Source organism: Cryptotermes secundus, unplaced genomic scaffold, assembly GCF_002891405.2.
Source record: "Cryptotermes secundus unplaced genomic scaffold, Csec_1.0 scaffold1801, whole genome shotgun sequence".
NCBI classification, from domain to species: Eukaryota; Metazoa; Arthropoda; class Insecta; order Blattodea; family Kalotermitidae; genus Cryptotermes; species Cryptotermes secundus.
In genome coordinates, this window is record NW_019743179.1 from 118,662 (window position 1) to 133,977 (window position 15,316).

At 39.0% G+C, this 15,316-nt stretch overlaps 2 protein-coding genes across 7 annotated transcripts in view; one reads left to right on the top strand and one right to left on the bottom strand.

The window, feature by feature from the left end:
• The window catches only part of LOC111874041 (synapse-associated protein 1), an 84,223-nt gene extending 73,284 nt beyond the window's left edge, over positions 1-10,939 (bottom strand). For 2 of the 4 annotated variants that reach the window (XM_023869175.2, XM_023869177.1), the window contains exons 1-3: positions 10,601-10,938; positions 4,156-4,377; positions 1,191-1,288 (exon numbers count right to left, since the gene is read on the bottom strand). In XM_023869175.2, the coding sequence (XP_023724943.1) occupies positions 1,191-1,288; positions 4,156-4,377; positions 10,601-10,755 (475 nt within the window). In that variant the 5' untranslated portion in view covers positions 10,756-10,938. Of the gene's footprint in view, positions 1-1,190; positions 1,289-4,155; positions 4,378-10,600 lie in introns of all 4 variants that reach the window. The other 2 variants (XM_023869178.2, XM_023869176.2) reach the window with 2 other exon arrangements.
• A 915-nt stretch (positions 10,940-11,854) lies between these two features.
• Positions 11,855-15,316, top strand: part of LOC111874044 (zinc finger MYM-type protein 3) — a 49,322-nt gene continuing 45,860 nt past the window's right edge. For 2 of the 3 annotated variants that reach the window (XM_023869182.2, XM_023869184.2), the window contains exon 1: positions 11,855-11,959. The gene's annotated coding sequence lies outside the window, so the exon portion shown is untranslated. Of the gene's footprint in view, positions 11,964-15,316 lie in introns of all 3 variants that reach the window. The other variant, XM_023869183.2, reaches the window with a different exon arrangement.

A 15,316-nucleotide genomic window follows, 5' to 3' on the forward strand; every position in this document is an offset into this window, starting at 1 on the left:
TTTTTCCTCTACCCTGAAGATGGAGGCGATACGTTCCTCCGAAACGCCGGTTAACACCACATATACACGGTGCCAAATCCCAGAAGACTGCTTTCTTCATATAACATAGTTACGTGTAACAGCAAAACATGAACCCTTACAAAGACAAAGAAAAGCAAATTCCAAGCAATGAATATGATTTCTTTCAGAAATATTGAGAGGAAAATAAGAATGGATTGAGTTAAAATGAAATTTTGAAAAATGAAATTAAAGATTTATTAATAGAGTTAGAGGAAGACTGATACAATGTTTGACAGACCACATAAAAGGAATGAAGAGTTTCTTAATGTCAAAGCAGATGGCTTCAAAGGGCAAAAAAGAAAACTATCTTCATTACTCTGAGCTCATACTGCTGCATTTGCATAGGCAGAATGAGGAAAATAAGTTCTTGGGAGAACTTACAATACATAATCTCATTTAAGTGCTGAAATCTATGTAGTGAATTCAGCAACAGATAGCTAAATGATGACATGTTTTCGTAAATCACCTGATGATGACCTTTCCAGACTGAAACATGTAGTGCAATGTAATTAAAATAACCCGAATACTAAACAATCAAACTGTTGTGTTCATGGCTCTCAATTATACCTTCAAGACATGATACAAAACAGGATGCAAAAAATAAAGATAAACAGTGAATACAGCGAGACCTGTCACTGTATACAACACAATCCTTATGGTTAAAGCAAGAAATTAAGAATCACAGTGCACTGATAAGCACTAATTCTGGCAAACTGCCATCAGCAGTCATTATTTTAATGAAAATCTCTTATTCAGAAGATCTCCATGAACGCCGTATATTTTTTTCATCAACACTGGATGTTATGTCAGGTTGTATGAAGACAAAACAGAGCATCGAGTCTGAAACATTTTGTATTCATACTTTCTCAATGACACTGTAATTAACCCATAATATAGTGGCAAATTACTGGATTATCAGTGATTAATGCATTGGAAAGATTGTGGAAGGAAGTGGTTGTGTCCTAGTGTCTGCTTGGAGGCAATGAGGAAAGCCACAGAAACGGCAGCCAGAATAGTCAATGTCGTGGGCAAGACCCGAAACATAAGTCAGAAGTGTTGTCATTTGAGCCAGCTTGCTTGGATATCTGGAACAGTAAGATGTCTGGCACACTGACCAATTAGAGACTTACCTCCTCCAAAGGCCTGCCCACTTTCCTTGTCTTCGGCTGGGGTACCGGGATCCGAAGCTGCGACATCGCTATCCGCGCCACCTGTGGCACTGTCCCACCAACAGGCACAAAAACAAAGGAATTTATGATTAAGTAGAAGGATCAGGAAAAAAGCAAACATCAGGAAGTGCTCACCATATTCCAGGGTTCCAAAAATATGCACCAATCTATCTGTGTTCAGCTAGCAGGCTTTTGATTGCTCTTCAAGGTCTGTTGTGATGCACACATTATGTCAATGATAAAGGGTTCTGATGATAGTAGGGGGCACACAGCAGCATAGTTGGTTGAGGCACTATGCTACAAGCCAGAAGGTCACAGGTTTGAGTCCCAACGAGGTCACTGGAACTTTCAATTGGCCTAATCCTTCCAGCCACATTATGGCCTTGAGGGGGTGGTGGGACTACTTAGAGGACACTGTCACCTTAAAGGACACCTCTTCAAACTGGGACTAAGTGAGAGTCCAACTTGTGAGAGGGGTCAAGAAGAAAATGAAACAGCCACACATATCCTGTGTGAATGTGAGGCCTTAGCTTATTTAAGATTGTGTCACTTGGGTAAATATTTTATGGAACCAAGTGACTATTTCGATGGCCCCACATACAAAATCCTGCACTTCATTTGAAGCACAGGATTGCTGAGAGGATAATCAAAAGGGGAAGCACAACAGATCACTGTACGTCGCAGTGCAAGTTCCGAGAAGGCCCACCCCTTATACATTCATTCATTCATTCATGGCCCTGGGGTCGACTCAGCCTCTAACAGAAATGAATACCAGGAATCTTCCTGGATGTAAAGGGCAGCTGGCACATAAGGCTGACCTCACCACCATCTGTGAGCTGAATGTCTAGAAAATGTGGGAGCCCCGACGTCTCAAAAACCTATGGGCCTTCATGTCCTGTTACAGGGATAGCTTTAACTTTATTTTATCATCTTCTGATGGTAGTATATTTCATTTAGGATGACTTGGTTTCTGCACTTTCTCTAGTACTCGAAACAGAACATGCCACTTTGGAAACTGAGTGTAATTCCATCCCCAGGTGAAAAGCTGGGGATGCACGTGCTCAGTTAAGTCCATCAGAAGGACCTAACCTCTCTTACTGGTCCAGTGATTGAGATATGCTATTTATAATAGACCCAAATGAGTACGTGCCTCCCCAACTCTTCATCTGAGGATGGAAGGGGTTCCATTTTCAGAAACAATTTGTTCTGTTTGGAATACCAAACAAGATAAATTCCAGAAATCCACTGACCCCATACATACATTATACTTCCTCCAATCTGCTGTTAAACTGTTAGTGGGCAAGACTCTGGTATGTGCATCAATGCTCCCATTTGATGTTCTTCAATTTAAGGCTGTCCCACATTTAATGCTCATTTTCAATGATCCCAAGTCAATAATGTCAGTCTTAATTCAACACCCTCAAGTCAGAGTGTCAGCCAGGCCAGATCAGTCAGTATAGTGATAGGCTACAGGCTGGATGGTCAGGGTTCGATTCCTGATGGAGGCAACAGATTTTCCTCTACTCCACAGCATCCAGACTGGCTCTGGGGCCGACCCAGCCTCCTATCCAATGGGCACCAGGGGCTCTTTCCCAGGGGGTAAAGCAGTTTTGTTTGAGTGTGGTGTGTTATTCTGTGTGATGTGGGTTATTTGTGCATTGTGTCTTATTGTAGTACCACTGCTATGGAGTAAAAAACCATTGGCAGTTAAAAAATATAATAATAATAAATTAACCACATAAAATCACTTCATAATATTTACTGATCTTGCTACTGGTCACTAAACAGTGACATATTTCTGAAACAGGAGATAGTAACCTTTTCAGCAATATTAGACTGTGGAAAAAACCAATGAAGTAACAGATAGTTGCATCTGGGTGAGAACATGTAGTCTACTGCAATTCACTGTAAAACATTGCTGACACAAGTTACTGAAGCCAATGTTATGTGCAACATTTAAATCATTATGGGAAGCTGTAATCAATACCTATGGAGCTTTGACAGTCCTGTCATTAATCCACAGAGGGGAAAATCCACACGCAGATAACTGACAGTCTACTGTAACAGAAACCTAACACCAGATGGAGCGAATCATGGCAGGCTTAGAACTTACAGCATCAATGCAATCTGTTCAGTGGTACAGACAGGGTGAATGATAAACATCTCCCTTTAAATGCGTTCAGAACATACACCGAACAAGAAACAGCACATTAAAACTTTGGAACCCTGAAAATGCAAGCTATACAACGGCCCATGCAATAAAATGGACTGCAGAATTTGTTCAAAAGTCTGGTGGGACAGAGCTATACTATAATGCAAGCATTTCAGAACATTTTTTCAGTCAACATCTCACTTGGTCTCAGTGTGATAATTCAAGAACCTCAATTCAGTAGCAATTTAATTTCAAAGTACATGTCATATTATATAATAAATATAAGACATACAGACTTATTTTAACTTCATTTATTCCATGCACAGAGAAAGCTGCACAAAACAAAGTTATGTCTACATATTTCTGACAATGGTATCTTACAATAAAGATGACTATTATTCTGGGTGTCTATCTCTCTGAGCTTCTTTAAACACAATATATAAAAACTGGATCTATTTCCTCCCTTACACCTGATAACAAAAACAGTTTGAAGAAACTTGAGGTGATGGAAAATGTCCAAAATGAAAGTCCTGTTTATATAAACAAAAGTTATCAAAATGTTTTCAGGTACTTTTGACCTGCTTTTGGCAATGTAGAAAGAGTATCTCATGTACTCTCTTATGCAGCTGCATATACCCCTGGTTCACAGCCACTGCAAAAGGGCAAAATCATGATAGCTTCTATTGGAAGATTTTTTAGACACAGCCATTATATTGGCAGGACCTCTACATTTTCTGCAGCCCAGCAGTCAATAAGGCAGCTCATGACACTTACCTGGAATCGTCGTCATCTTTCTGTTCTATGGGGGACCCTTTCACAGACTTTTCTGAGGCAGGCGATTCCACTTCAGGCTTTCCTTCCCCAATCATAGATGTATCCTGATTATCGGTGGCCAACTCATCGCCCTTACGCAGACCCGGAACACCCATACTCAACCAGCCCGTCATTTGACTTTTCACACTGGACAGCATTTCCAGCTTGCTGCCTTTTGTTGGGCTGTAAAAAACGGCTAACAAATCACTTTCAAACTTAAAAATCAATTGATTTAACAAAATAACATATACTGCTCTCCAATGGGGAAAAGCAAGGCAAGTGGCGGACAGAAATGGTCAACCTTTGTGTGTCTACTGTTCATATGCAGACACTGAGGTTCAATGTACCAATGACAATAGTGAGATTAATCCAAGAATCGTGGTGATATTTTTAGTTTGCACAGTATACACAGGCAAGCCTCATAACTGAATCAATCACCTTCTCTTTGTCAGAGGCTGGTAAGCAGTAAGAGACCACAATTCCACCTAGTCACTGTACATCCAAACAACTGCTATAAAGACACAACTAAAGGGAAAGATTAAAAATATTATGTCTTAAAGGAAAGCAGTTACTATATGAGGTCTGACAGGTCTGTTCACGAATTCACAGCCGTGCTTGCCGTGACAGCAGTGCACAGAAACCTCAGTATGGTTTGATAACATTGGCATATCAGTGTTTCACAGCCGTGTTGTTGTTGATCTATGGCAGTCTCTTTATGAGTGGCATCTCTTATTGTCTGAGTGTGTTTTGGTGTGCTGCTGCAAGAATGTCAGAGCTTGAATTAGAGCACTGTCTGTGAGGGAGTTTTTAGCTAGTAAACAAATAACTGTGCTGGAACACCCTCCCTATTCACTGGATGTAGCCCCCAATGACTTTTTCTATTCCAAAAAATAAAGGAACTACTGAAAGAAGAGCATTTTGATGACACTGATGACATCAGAAGTAATATGACAGCAGCTCTGAAGGCCATTCCACAAAACCAGTTCCAAAATTGTTTTTAAGGGTGGATTAGGCGCTGGCATAAATGCATAGCATCCAAAGGGATTACTTTGAAGGTGACCACACTGTGATATTCAGCAATGAGGTATGTAGCACTTTTACCAAAATGAGTTCATGAACCTTATTGTCAGACTACATATGTGCCACTGCATGGGTACTGGGAGCTATTTCCCATGGGCAAAGCTGCGAGAGCAAGAAGCTTACCACTCATCTCCACTTAGTGCCCAAGTCAAGAAAAATGGGGTTGTACTGCCAACCCCAACACATCTTCATAGTGTGCAGCACAGTTAACCTAAGCACAGGGATAACCTTACCTCTTTTTACCTTTATACCCTTGCATTAACATTTACAAACTCTGCAGTCTTCCAGCACAGTGTATTAATGCGTTTTATGAAATTCTCACAACAAACAGGGATCTTTTGTTACATCTATTAACCAGCCTGTATCTTTGGAATGGAGAAGCAGCATATACTGCTACACAAGAACTCAATTTTCAGTTACTACTTAGATGAATTTCAAGCTTCACAGGGATAATGTTATGTGTACTATGTTCTTTCATTAATTTTTAAGTATTTCTCATTCAATAAAACTTATTTTCTCACACAGTTATTAATTAGTTGTTTTGTAGTTCTCAGCAGAATCATGCTAGCTCTATTCTTCAAGCATAAATACCAAATTTCAATAAGAACCCGACCCAGCTGGATCCAAGAGTATTGCTTCTGACCTGTATTCAGGAAAACGTCCAAAGACTGATGATCCTGACTGAGTGCTTTCATGGTTTCCCGTTTGCCTCAATCCCTCCAGGCAAATGCCAAGACAGTATCTCAAATAAGGTCATGACAACTCCCTTCCGTATCCTTGCCAATTCATTATTCACTAATCACCTTACAGTTTTATGCTATGTACTTGCCAGTATTATTCTAATAACCCAAGATAAACATTAAAATAACTTAGTCACTTCACTGTCACTCTCAAATGAGAATTATATACTGTCTAATTATTAACTTACAGTATGATGCAGAACATTTGTTAGAAAGCTCATTGATATTCAGCTGACAATGAAAACCTATGCCCTATGAAACCCTGGGGTCCATCACAATATTGCAGATGTCTGTCACTGGAATGCCTCACTGAACCAGTTTAATCCAGTTGATGTTCCAGAATTTATTTCTTTACGATCTAACTTAATATTATCCTCCCACCTATACTTACTTCCAAATGATCTTCAATTTGTTTCCCCCAAAGTGCTTCGTATCTCGTTCTTCTTGATTTTAACGTCTCTAATAAAAGCAGTAGAAGAGTACAAAATAAGCAGCACCTTGTTATGTAATTTCCTCCCTTTTTATGTTACCTACAAATGCTCGCATAGCCAGTATTTCCAAAAGTGGGATCCTTTTCCAGGGCATCACCAGAAAATAAGCCAAAACAAAGATGATTTACCATCAAGATGGAAGCATCCTATCCTTTCAAAATATTGGTACCTGTCCCCCAAGCTACATGTGTCACATTCCAGAAGACGAGAATCTTGAAGAAAGATACTGAATTAAATAAAATTCATCTCTACTTTAGGCTTTGGGCCTCTTTCATCAGAGAGTGAATACTGCCATCTCCCATGACTCCTTATCATTGGAGAGTTGTCTCCCGCTGTCTGTACAGTCTTGCCAGGTGTCACTTGAGACATGTGATTATTACAGTTTGCTCGTCATGTATTCACCCGTTCTCCTACTTCTTGCAATCCGCACTAACATCTAAAATCTTAACTTGTTTTGCCCATTATCTTTGTCAATGAACATTTTAGGTGTTTCAGATATTTATTTTGTTGTTGTGATACATGACCTTTAAGATGGGCATGAGAGCACTTTCACATGTTTCTACTACTGACACTGCTGCCTTCAGTGTTTATTTTTCCACATAGCAGCATTGAAGCACCCAGTCTTGTAGCCTTATTTCCTTGTTGTTGAAATTAAATGAACAACATAACAATAAAATAATACTGAACGGCTTCAATGGTACAGTATGCTGGAAGCAGAGATTGTTTTTCAGTAATCACACTACTGTAATAGGGGGAACAAGGACGTAAGTTGGTCAAAAGACACAAGGTTCAATAGTAATTATTTTAAATTCATAAACTGTATTAAATCATTTTGCAGACTGGCGCTCTCAAACCTTCTCATTCACATCAAAGGAGTTTCATAAACTCTGCTCTAAGCAATTTATTCTGAAACAAATTACACACTTTGATAGAGAACTTATTTTCCCAATTATATCCTTTCGGCTTTGCAGTGAAGTCTGTAGTGATCATACGTTCAAATCAGGTATCACTGGTCATGTAACATGTTCCAACAAGCAATTCAAAGGAAACAAAGGCAGCATCAAAATGAACAACAAGCCATTAAACAGAAGTATACCGAAACATCTATCAAACTTTTCCTTGTGGCCACACATCAAATCACGTATCAATATTCACATTATTTTAGCACTGTGCTTCATTTATGCTTTATTTTTATAATTTACTGTGATACTCTTTACATTTCACAAAAATTGTACCACATTAATAGCATTTTAGCAACAAAACAAAACATGGCAACAGTTACAGAACAAATTAAATACTGGATGGGGTATCAGTTTGGATTGTAACAGATTGGCAGAGGTCCATCAATGTTTCTGCAGAATGTGTGGCCTCCACATACTAGGTCAAAGTAAAAGCCAAGCAAGAAAGGCACAAGAGAGGCAGCTATGTCAGTAGACTATTACTGAGCTGTACTATCCTCACCCACCACAGCAAGAACCAGAGATCCAACATGAATACTGATTATTTTCAAAGTCCCTATCTAATTTATTGAAATACCGTATTTACGCATGTATAGGCCGCGTGCGTGTATAGGCCGCAGCACAATTTTCAGACAGAAACTATAGAAAAAATAATTTTCTTGGAATATTATTTCAGGAGTAGAACACCCTGTATTACTAATTATGAATATAATTTTTTTAAATGAAGTGTGATTTCGAATATTTCGAATATAAGCCGCACCCCAGTTTTCCTCTTGAATTTTTGGCAAAAAATGTGCGGCCTATACATGCGTAAATACGGTAATAGCAAGTTTCATTCATTTATCAGGAATACACTCACAGGGACTGCACAAGAATGTGTGAATGTAGTATCTCTTTGAATTTGCAGGAGGAATTAAAAAAGAAAACTGATAAGTAAAACATACAATTGCAAATTCCAAACTATTTAATTAAAAGGAAAACAACAGGAGACATTTATTAACAGAAGTTGCAGTGTCAAGAAAGCGAGGGAGAAGTTAGAGCACAGAAACAGGAGCACACATTGTGAAGACAAAACTAGGACAAACACAATGTCCCCACTATTAACACAATTTGTAAATTATAGCTAAATGGATGTGAAACTTGGGCTCTCATGTTATGGGAGGAAGAGAAATTGATGATGATGGTCAAGAGGGTGCTGAGAAGAATGCGGAGCACAAAAATTAAAACTCAAGTCATCATAGCCAGCCACCATGTCAACATTCAAAATTGTGATCCCCATGCCCAAGTATACGGCAGAAGTACCAACTACTATGATACAAATTCACTCTCATTCTCTGATTGTCATGGATTTTATTAGCAAATTAAATGATTCTTTAATATTTTCAAGTCAGTTTATTTTGTTCCTACATTAGTAGCTCCAAATCTTACGATCATGGAATGAGTGAATTTGTTAAAGAAAATGGGGAGAGTTGTGATATCATGCATCTGCTTGCGTTTGTGTCTTTCTGGGTATATCTATCCCATCAACTTCCATATATGATGACAAGAGCTGATTCAGTTAATTTTGAATTTTTAATCCAGCACACAGCTTCAGAAAATTCACAAATATACGAAGTCAAACAGCCATTTACAAGTGCATCTACATCTTCATTACAAAGACCAAATGGATAAAGCTACTTTAACAGAAATAATCAATGTTTATTCTGAGAATCATACAGAACACATAAATACAATGTAGTCAAAAATAAAGAGCTGTTTATCGATGAAGCAGGTGGTACACATAGAAACTAGTATATTTTATAAAACTTTCCTTTAGAGATAACACGCATTAGCGCAGCCCATAGCTGTAACATGAATATGTTCTTCAAAACTTGTGGTACTGTGTACAAATATCGCACTGTGTCTACACTTTTTCATTTATTAAATTCTAGGGGCACGCGGTAGCGTGGTTGATTGAGGCACTATGCTACATGCCGGCCGGTTGCAGGTTCAAGTCGGATTTTTTTCAATTGACCTAATCCTTCCAACCGCACTATGGCCCTGGGGTCGACTCAGCTCTAACAGAAAGGAGTACCAGGAATATTCTTGGGGGTAAAGGGCGGCTAGCGCGTAGGGCTGACAACCTTACCGCCATCTATGAGCCGATTGTCTAGAAAATGTGGGAACCTCAACATCTCACAACCCTATGGGCCTCCACGGCCTGTTACAGGGATACTTTTACTTTACTTAGACCTCCAGAATATGATGACTAGTCCACCTGTGATGTTCTTCCTCTGAAATTTAGCAATAATTACAACAGTTAATTTAATTTGTGAATTCTGTTGTACCACACTAAAACACTGTGGTAACAAAACTGCAACTGTTACTGTACTATAGTTAAGAAGAAGCAAATCGTCAGTGCAAAAAGTGACCATATTCTGAATTTCTCCTACTTATGACACTGTTACCAATTTATTCCCCTAGTATTTAATATTGCTACAAAAACTGAGCACGTTATTTGGTACCAAACAGAAGTCTTATACAAGTTTAACTGCGAAAGATTATCAAGCAAATGACTGCAGCCTAAGAAGAGTACTATCTTCTGGGATATACTGCCATGTAGTAAGCCAAGAGCCTCTGCTTGCCACCTCCTTTCGCGCTGGTTTCTTGCTCAGCTCATTCTTCGACCCTGAAGATGCAGGCGATATGTTCCTCCGAAACGTCGATTTATTTTCAACGGACTACAATGCGTTACATCCCAAAAACAGTACCCGTCATAGATATCGCTGTGAGAACCTGAAATCTTCTGACGGTAGCCTGCTTCAAAATGTTATTCTTGCATTAGTCTGAACGACTGAGAAAAGACACAGAAATCCTCTGGATAAAGCGATAGGCGCTCAAACATACTCTGTTGCCATCTAAAGACTATTCTTTATTACGGTACCAATGGAAGTGTCCAATACATTTTCGATGGAGCTGTTACATAGGTCATCTTGGAGAACTCGTAATTTTATGTACCTGCACTTTACAATTCAGCGATAGTAACATACTGTATTAACTCTTCGGCCTTCCTGCCAAACTACGTATTCACAAAACTGCATTAACTTAAGTATGTGCCAAAATACACAAAATTGTATAAAATTATATATCAACTTGCCTTGTATCCTTCTTTTCGCCTTCTGTGTTGTTAGCAGTACCAGTTTCTGCAATGGGTGAAGACAGTTTCTCGTCTTCAGGTTTCGACAAGTCTCCCTCCTTTTTACCTGTACCACCCATCCAGGAACTCACTTGATTTGTAAGTCCAGAAAACATTTTCGAATGATTCTAGTCAAATACACAATCACAATCACAATCACAATAAACTCAATTACCTGTGCACTGACACTTATGCGTACGAACCCCACATAATTACAATCCGCTAACCAGCTGACTGACAGCTACATAAGCTACACAAGCGACTCTAGCGTCAACTCGTACATTACTGCACCTCATCTGTGCTGCTGCGCCGATCGAAGTTCATAATTATGTATACTTATAAGCTGTTCCGCTAGATGTCGTACGAATTGCAGTAGATTCTCCATAGAGAAATATCTCAAGATGAAAAGGCGGCCATTTTGCCTAGGGAATGACATTTTCCACGTTAAACCATATTTAAAATGATTATGATGACGATGCAGGTAGTACTGATGGAATATTTTATCACACCAATTATCGATGGTAATATGTAAAATATATATGACTAGATGGAAGTTTCTAATATTGAATATTGTGTTGATGCTGCATACATGACATTTTACTAATTGTTGCAGTTACGTGATTTAGAACTTAGAAATAAAATAATTACTGCAAAAAATGTTTTTGTTAAAGATTCGTAGAATCCAGAAGGAAGGCATTCACGTTATTGTTTTTAAGATCGGTGTATCAGGGGTATCTAATAAATCTATCTCGATTAACCTTCCCAGGACAACGATGCAAGTAGGAATGACGATATTCAGAGCACCCTATCTCCAGTACATTTCTTTGCAAGTCTGTCAGATCGGTCAGATCTTTGGACGAATTGGTTTCACGTATAAGAAAAATACTCTATGGAAGAGTCCATTATTAAATAGTAGAGTAAGGTATAATTTTAATTGTTATTACATCGCTTCCAAATTTACTTTCTCTATGTAGTATCAACCATCTATTCAATGTAGCCAAAATTACAACAATCTAAGGATTAGGAAAATCAATGTTGCGACAAGGACAGCCCATTTAACTTAGCCATATACTGTCCGACTTAATGCAAGATATGTGAAAATGTATTTATGTAGCTATCATACTGTATATTTTTATACAACTTTGAAAAACATGGAATACTATTTCAGCACACTTGAGCTTCATTTATGTATATACAGTTGGTAGGAATCATTGTCAAGATACCGCCATCTCTTGGTTAAAGAGATGCAGTTTTTTTTATATTTGGGTTGGTGTTGAAAGTTCTGGCCCGCAACGCTCTGAATGAATAATAATATTCATGGTATGTAAGTACAAATCGAAATGTTTATGTTTTTGTATCTGTGTTTAGACTAGGGAGTCAATAGTCCTTTCTTTTGTGTAGTGGACTACACGTTCAAGATGGGCACCAATAGAAAGGTACACTATATATCTCAGCGGGCTGCGGTTAATGTCTGGCTTACTCCTGATTGGACAATAGAGTGAAAGATGCTATTCTAATATTGGCTTGATCTTTGAAACAATAACTATATTAAGAACAGGTTACGGATGAACTTTTCGATTCTCGTGCTAGAATTTGATTACCGTAATGCCTGTAGTATAGAGGAAAGGTGTGTTGTCTATTCTATACTTGATGGCTTTAAGCGCGGGAGGTATTACTGCCCATTTAAAAAATATCGCCCCGTTGTGATGTATTCGTAATGCATGTGGCTAAGTGTGCAAGATGCAAAAATTATTTTATGTTAAAATGTGAAAAATGTAGGGGTTTTTACCTTCAGAACGTTGAAATGCGTGTTAGATCTGATAACGATGTGTTGCATTGATGTAACATTAATTTATAATGATTTTTTTTTACCTGTAAACTTGAAGTCTACGAAAGTGTGTGTTTCATCAATTGGAATGTTTGTGTTTACATTGTAGGAGAGATTACCCTTTCGGTAAGTTTTGATATGCGTTCTTAGTTTTATGTTGCATTTTGTATATTAGTGTAAGTCTGGTTGCTTTTCATATCCAGGTCTTTCTAAAATATAAGGGTTGTTTTACATAAGGGTATTATCCAGGTGTGAATTATTTCTCAAACCAGTAACATTTATTTGCAGACTGGATATTCCGTAGACTTAAGCCAAGGATGAAACCAGAGCCCTAATACAAATACAGTACTTGTTCCCATTTTAATTATAAATAAGTATACAGACATCTCTGATGATATGTTATATGGTGGTAAGGACATTTAAAAGTGATATATGTCAGAAAGATAGTAAATTATATTATAGAAGTTGGTTTGATATAAAATCGGAATTTCATCATGTAATGTGCATGAGCTGTCTGTTTAAGAAATTTCGTAGTAGGCATTGTGAAAGCAAGAATTTGCTCTTGACGTGGCAGCTGTTTTTTTAATCATTGTTAGGCCATATAATGGTCACATTATGTTCTCATGATAGTATTGCAGCAATTACTCATAATGACAAATGACCAGAAGTGAATCTCAGATTAATAAATGTTGGCATAGTTAAATAGGTATATCTGAAAAGTTAATTAAGAAACGAAATATGCATTTAACCGTTTTTCTGCATATTATTTTCTCACCACTTCCTAAAATAATGCAGTTTTAAGGTAAAAATATGGGAGAATAACAGATTCTTTTACAAAACTCAGTGAAACAAGTCAAATGACACAGCAGCGCCCGCTAAGCCTTTTACCAGCCTGCTGTGTCTTCAACAGCCGTTCCCTAACAATGGCTTCTAACAGTGGAGATTCTTCAGCTTCCTGTTCCTACGTCATTACTCTTTGGCAGATATCCCGCAGTTGAACTCACTCAGCCGCCCTGGGATCCTTATAATATAGCCTCAGGGTGGACCCAAAAGAAAACACCACCTCCAACAGTTTTTCTGTTGTTGTTATGGGCAGTTGCCTAGCGATAACCTAGATATCGTTGACATGTTTACTGGCCGCTACCAAGCAGCGCATGTTCCTTCTTGCTGTCATTGCATAGCAATTGCATTGCTCCCTCTTTAAGGCTATTCGCTTACCACCATTTCCTCTTTTTTAGGGCTGTGCTTGGTTTCACTTTCCTTCCCATGGCTTGGTTTTCACACTGTTTACTCTCCAGCTGCTCCCTCCTTAAGGCCGCTTGTCCCAAGCGGTTCCCTAATAGGGTGCCAGTCGTATCAGGATTTTCACCATCTTCTTCCAGTTGGTGTGGGCAGTACTACCTAGAGTGGCCAGTGCTCCTACATTTCCAGATCTTGTTCTGTTTGTAGTCTCTTCTTTCGTTTCGGAAGGTATCAAACCCTCAATGTCCTAGCGGTCATTTTCTGCAGCCTAGTGGAAGTCCTGACTGTTTGCTTTGTGAATTCACACGTGAGGGTTTGTCCGTCGGCCTCCTGTAATGTCTTAACGCTTCCCAGACATAAGTTCTGTCGTCTGCTTCATCCTCTGATGCCATTGCTGGTTGTCTCCTCCTTTCTCAGATGTAGCTGCCTGATTGCGCCTTGGTCCCCTATGCCATTGTTGAATTCCAGTTGTGCCCGTCATCTCTTCCTGAATGTCCATTCTCTCTGGGTTCTTGGTACACTCTTTCCCTTGCCTTGTCCCTGACACCATGTTCCTTGCACTGTGTAAATCCTGGCATAGAGGGTCCTCCTTTTCTGGGTGACAGCCAACTTCTTCCGAGACCCACCATTTCCCTGGGTCTGTTCCTTTGGCTGACCACTGCACCTTACAGCAAGATGAAGACATCAAAGCAGTGAGGTGTGCTCCTTAAGTTCCCATTGTGGTGTTAAATGTTTTGAACATAAAGCATTGCAGATATGAATGGAGTGTGTTTATATTTGAGCATGTATGCCATTGCTGGTTGGGTTGTTAAGTAAGTGTACACAGCCGTGGAACAATTAATGTGTGGTTCACATGGGCTGTAGATGTGGGAGTCTCCTGTTGGGTCATCACACTCTTCAATTTATTCTTCTCCACTTGATGATACCAAGTCAGAAATTTATTTAAGTTACAAAGTTGTAATTAGCCTCAGTGTGGAAGCAGGATTGGTCATTACATGCAGGACACACAAATTTATGAAACACATCACCAAATCCAGAACTTTCACTTCCTGAAATGTTTGATAAAAAAGGTAAAAAGCTAAAGGTATCCCTGTAACAGGCTGTGAAGACCCACAGGGTTGTGAGATGTCGAGGCTCCCACATTTTCTCAAGACAGTCAGGTCACAGATGGCAGCGGCAAGGTTTTCAGCCCTATGCACTGCCTGCCCTTTACCCCGCAGGAATATTCCTGGTACTTATTTCTGTTAGAGGCTGAGTCGACCTCAGGGCCATAATGCAGCTGGAAGGATTAGGTAAATTGAAAAGATCCACCTCATCGGGACTCGAACCTGTGACCGTCTGGCTTGTAGCATAGTGCTTCAACCAACAACACTACTACTTGCCCCCAAAATATGTGATGGGGTTTTCATATTCATTTTTGTTTACACTTATTATGGTGATATATTTTTAAAATAACTCCTTGAATACAGGAAATCTGTTTTAGAGGTGTTACACAAGATGAACTTGTAAAGGCCAGCATACAGGAAATGAGTGATAATTTTTCAGTAAGTTGAAGCACTGGCCAAACGATTGAAGTGGAAAGATTCTGAAACTTCTATAATCTGGAA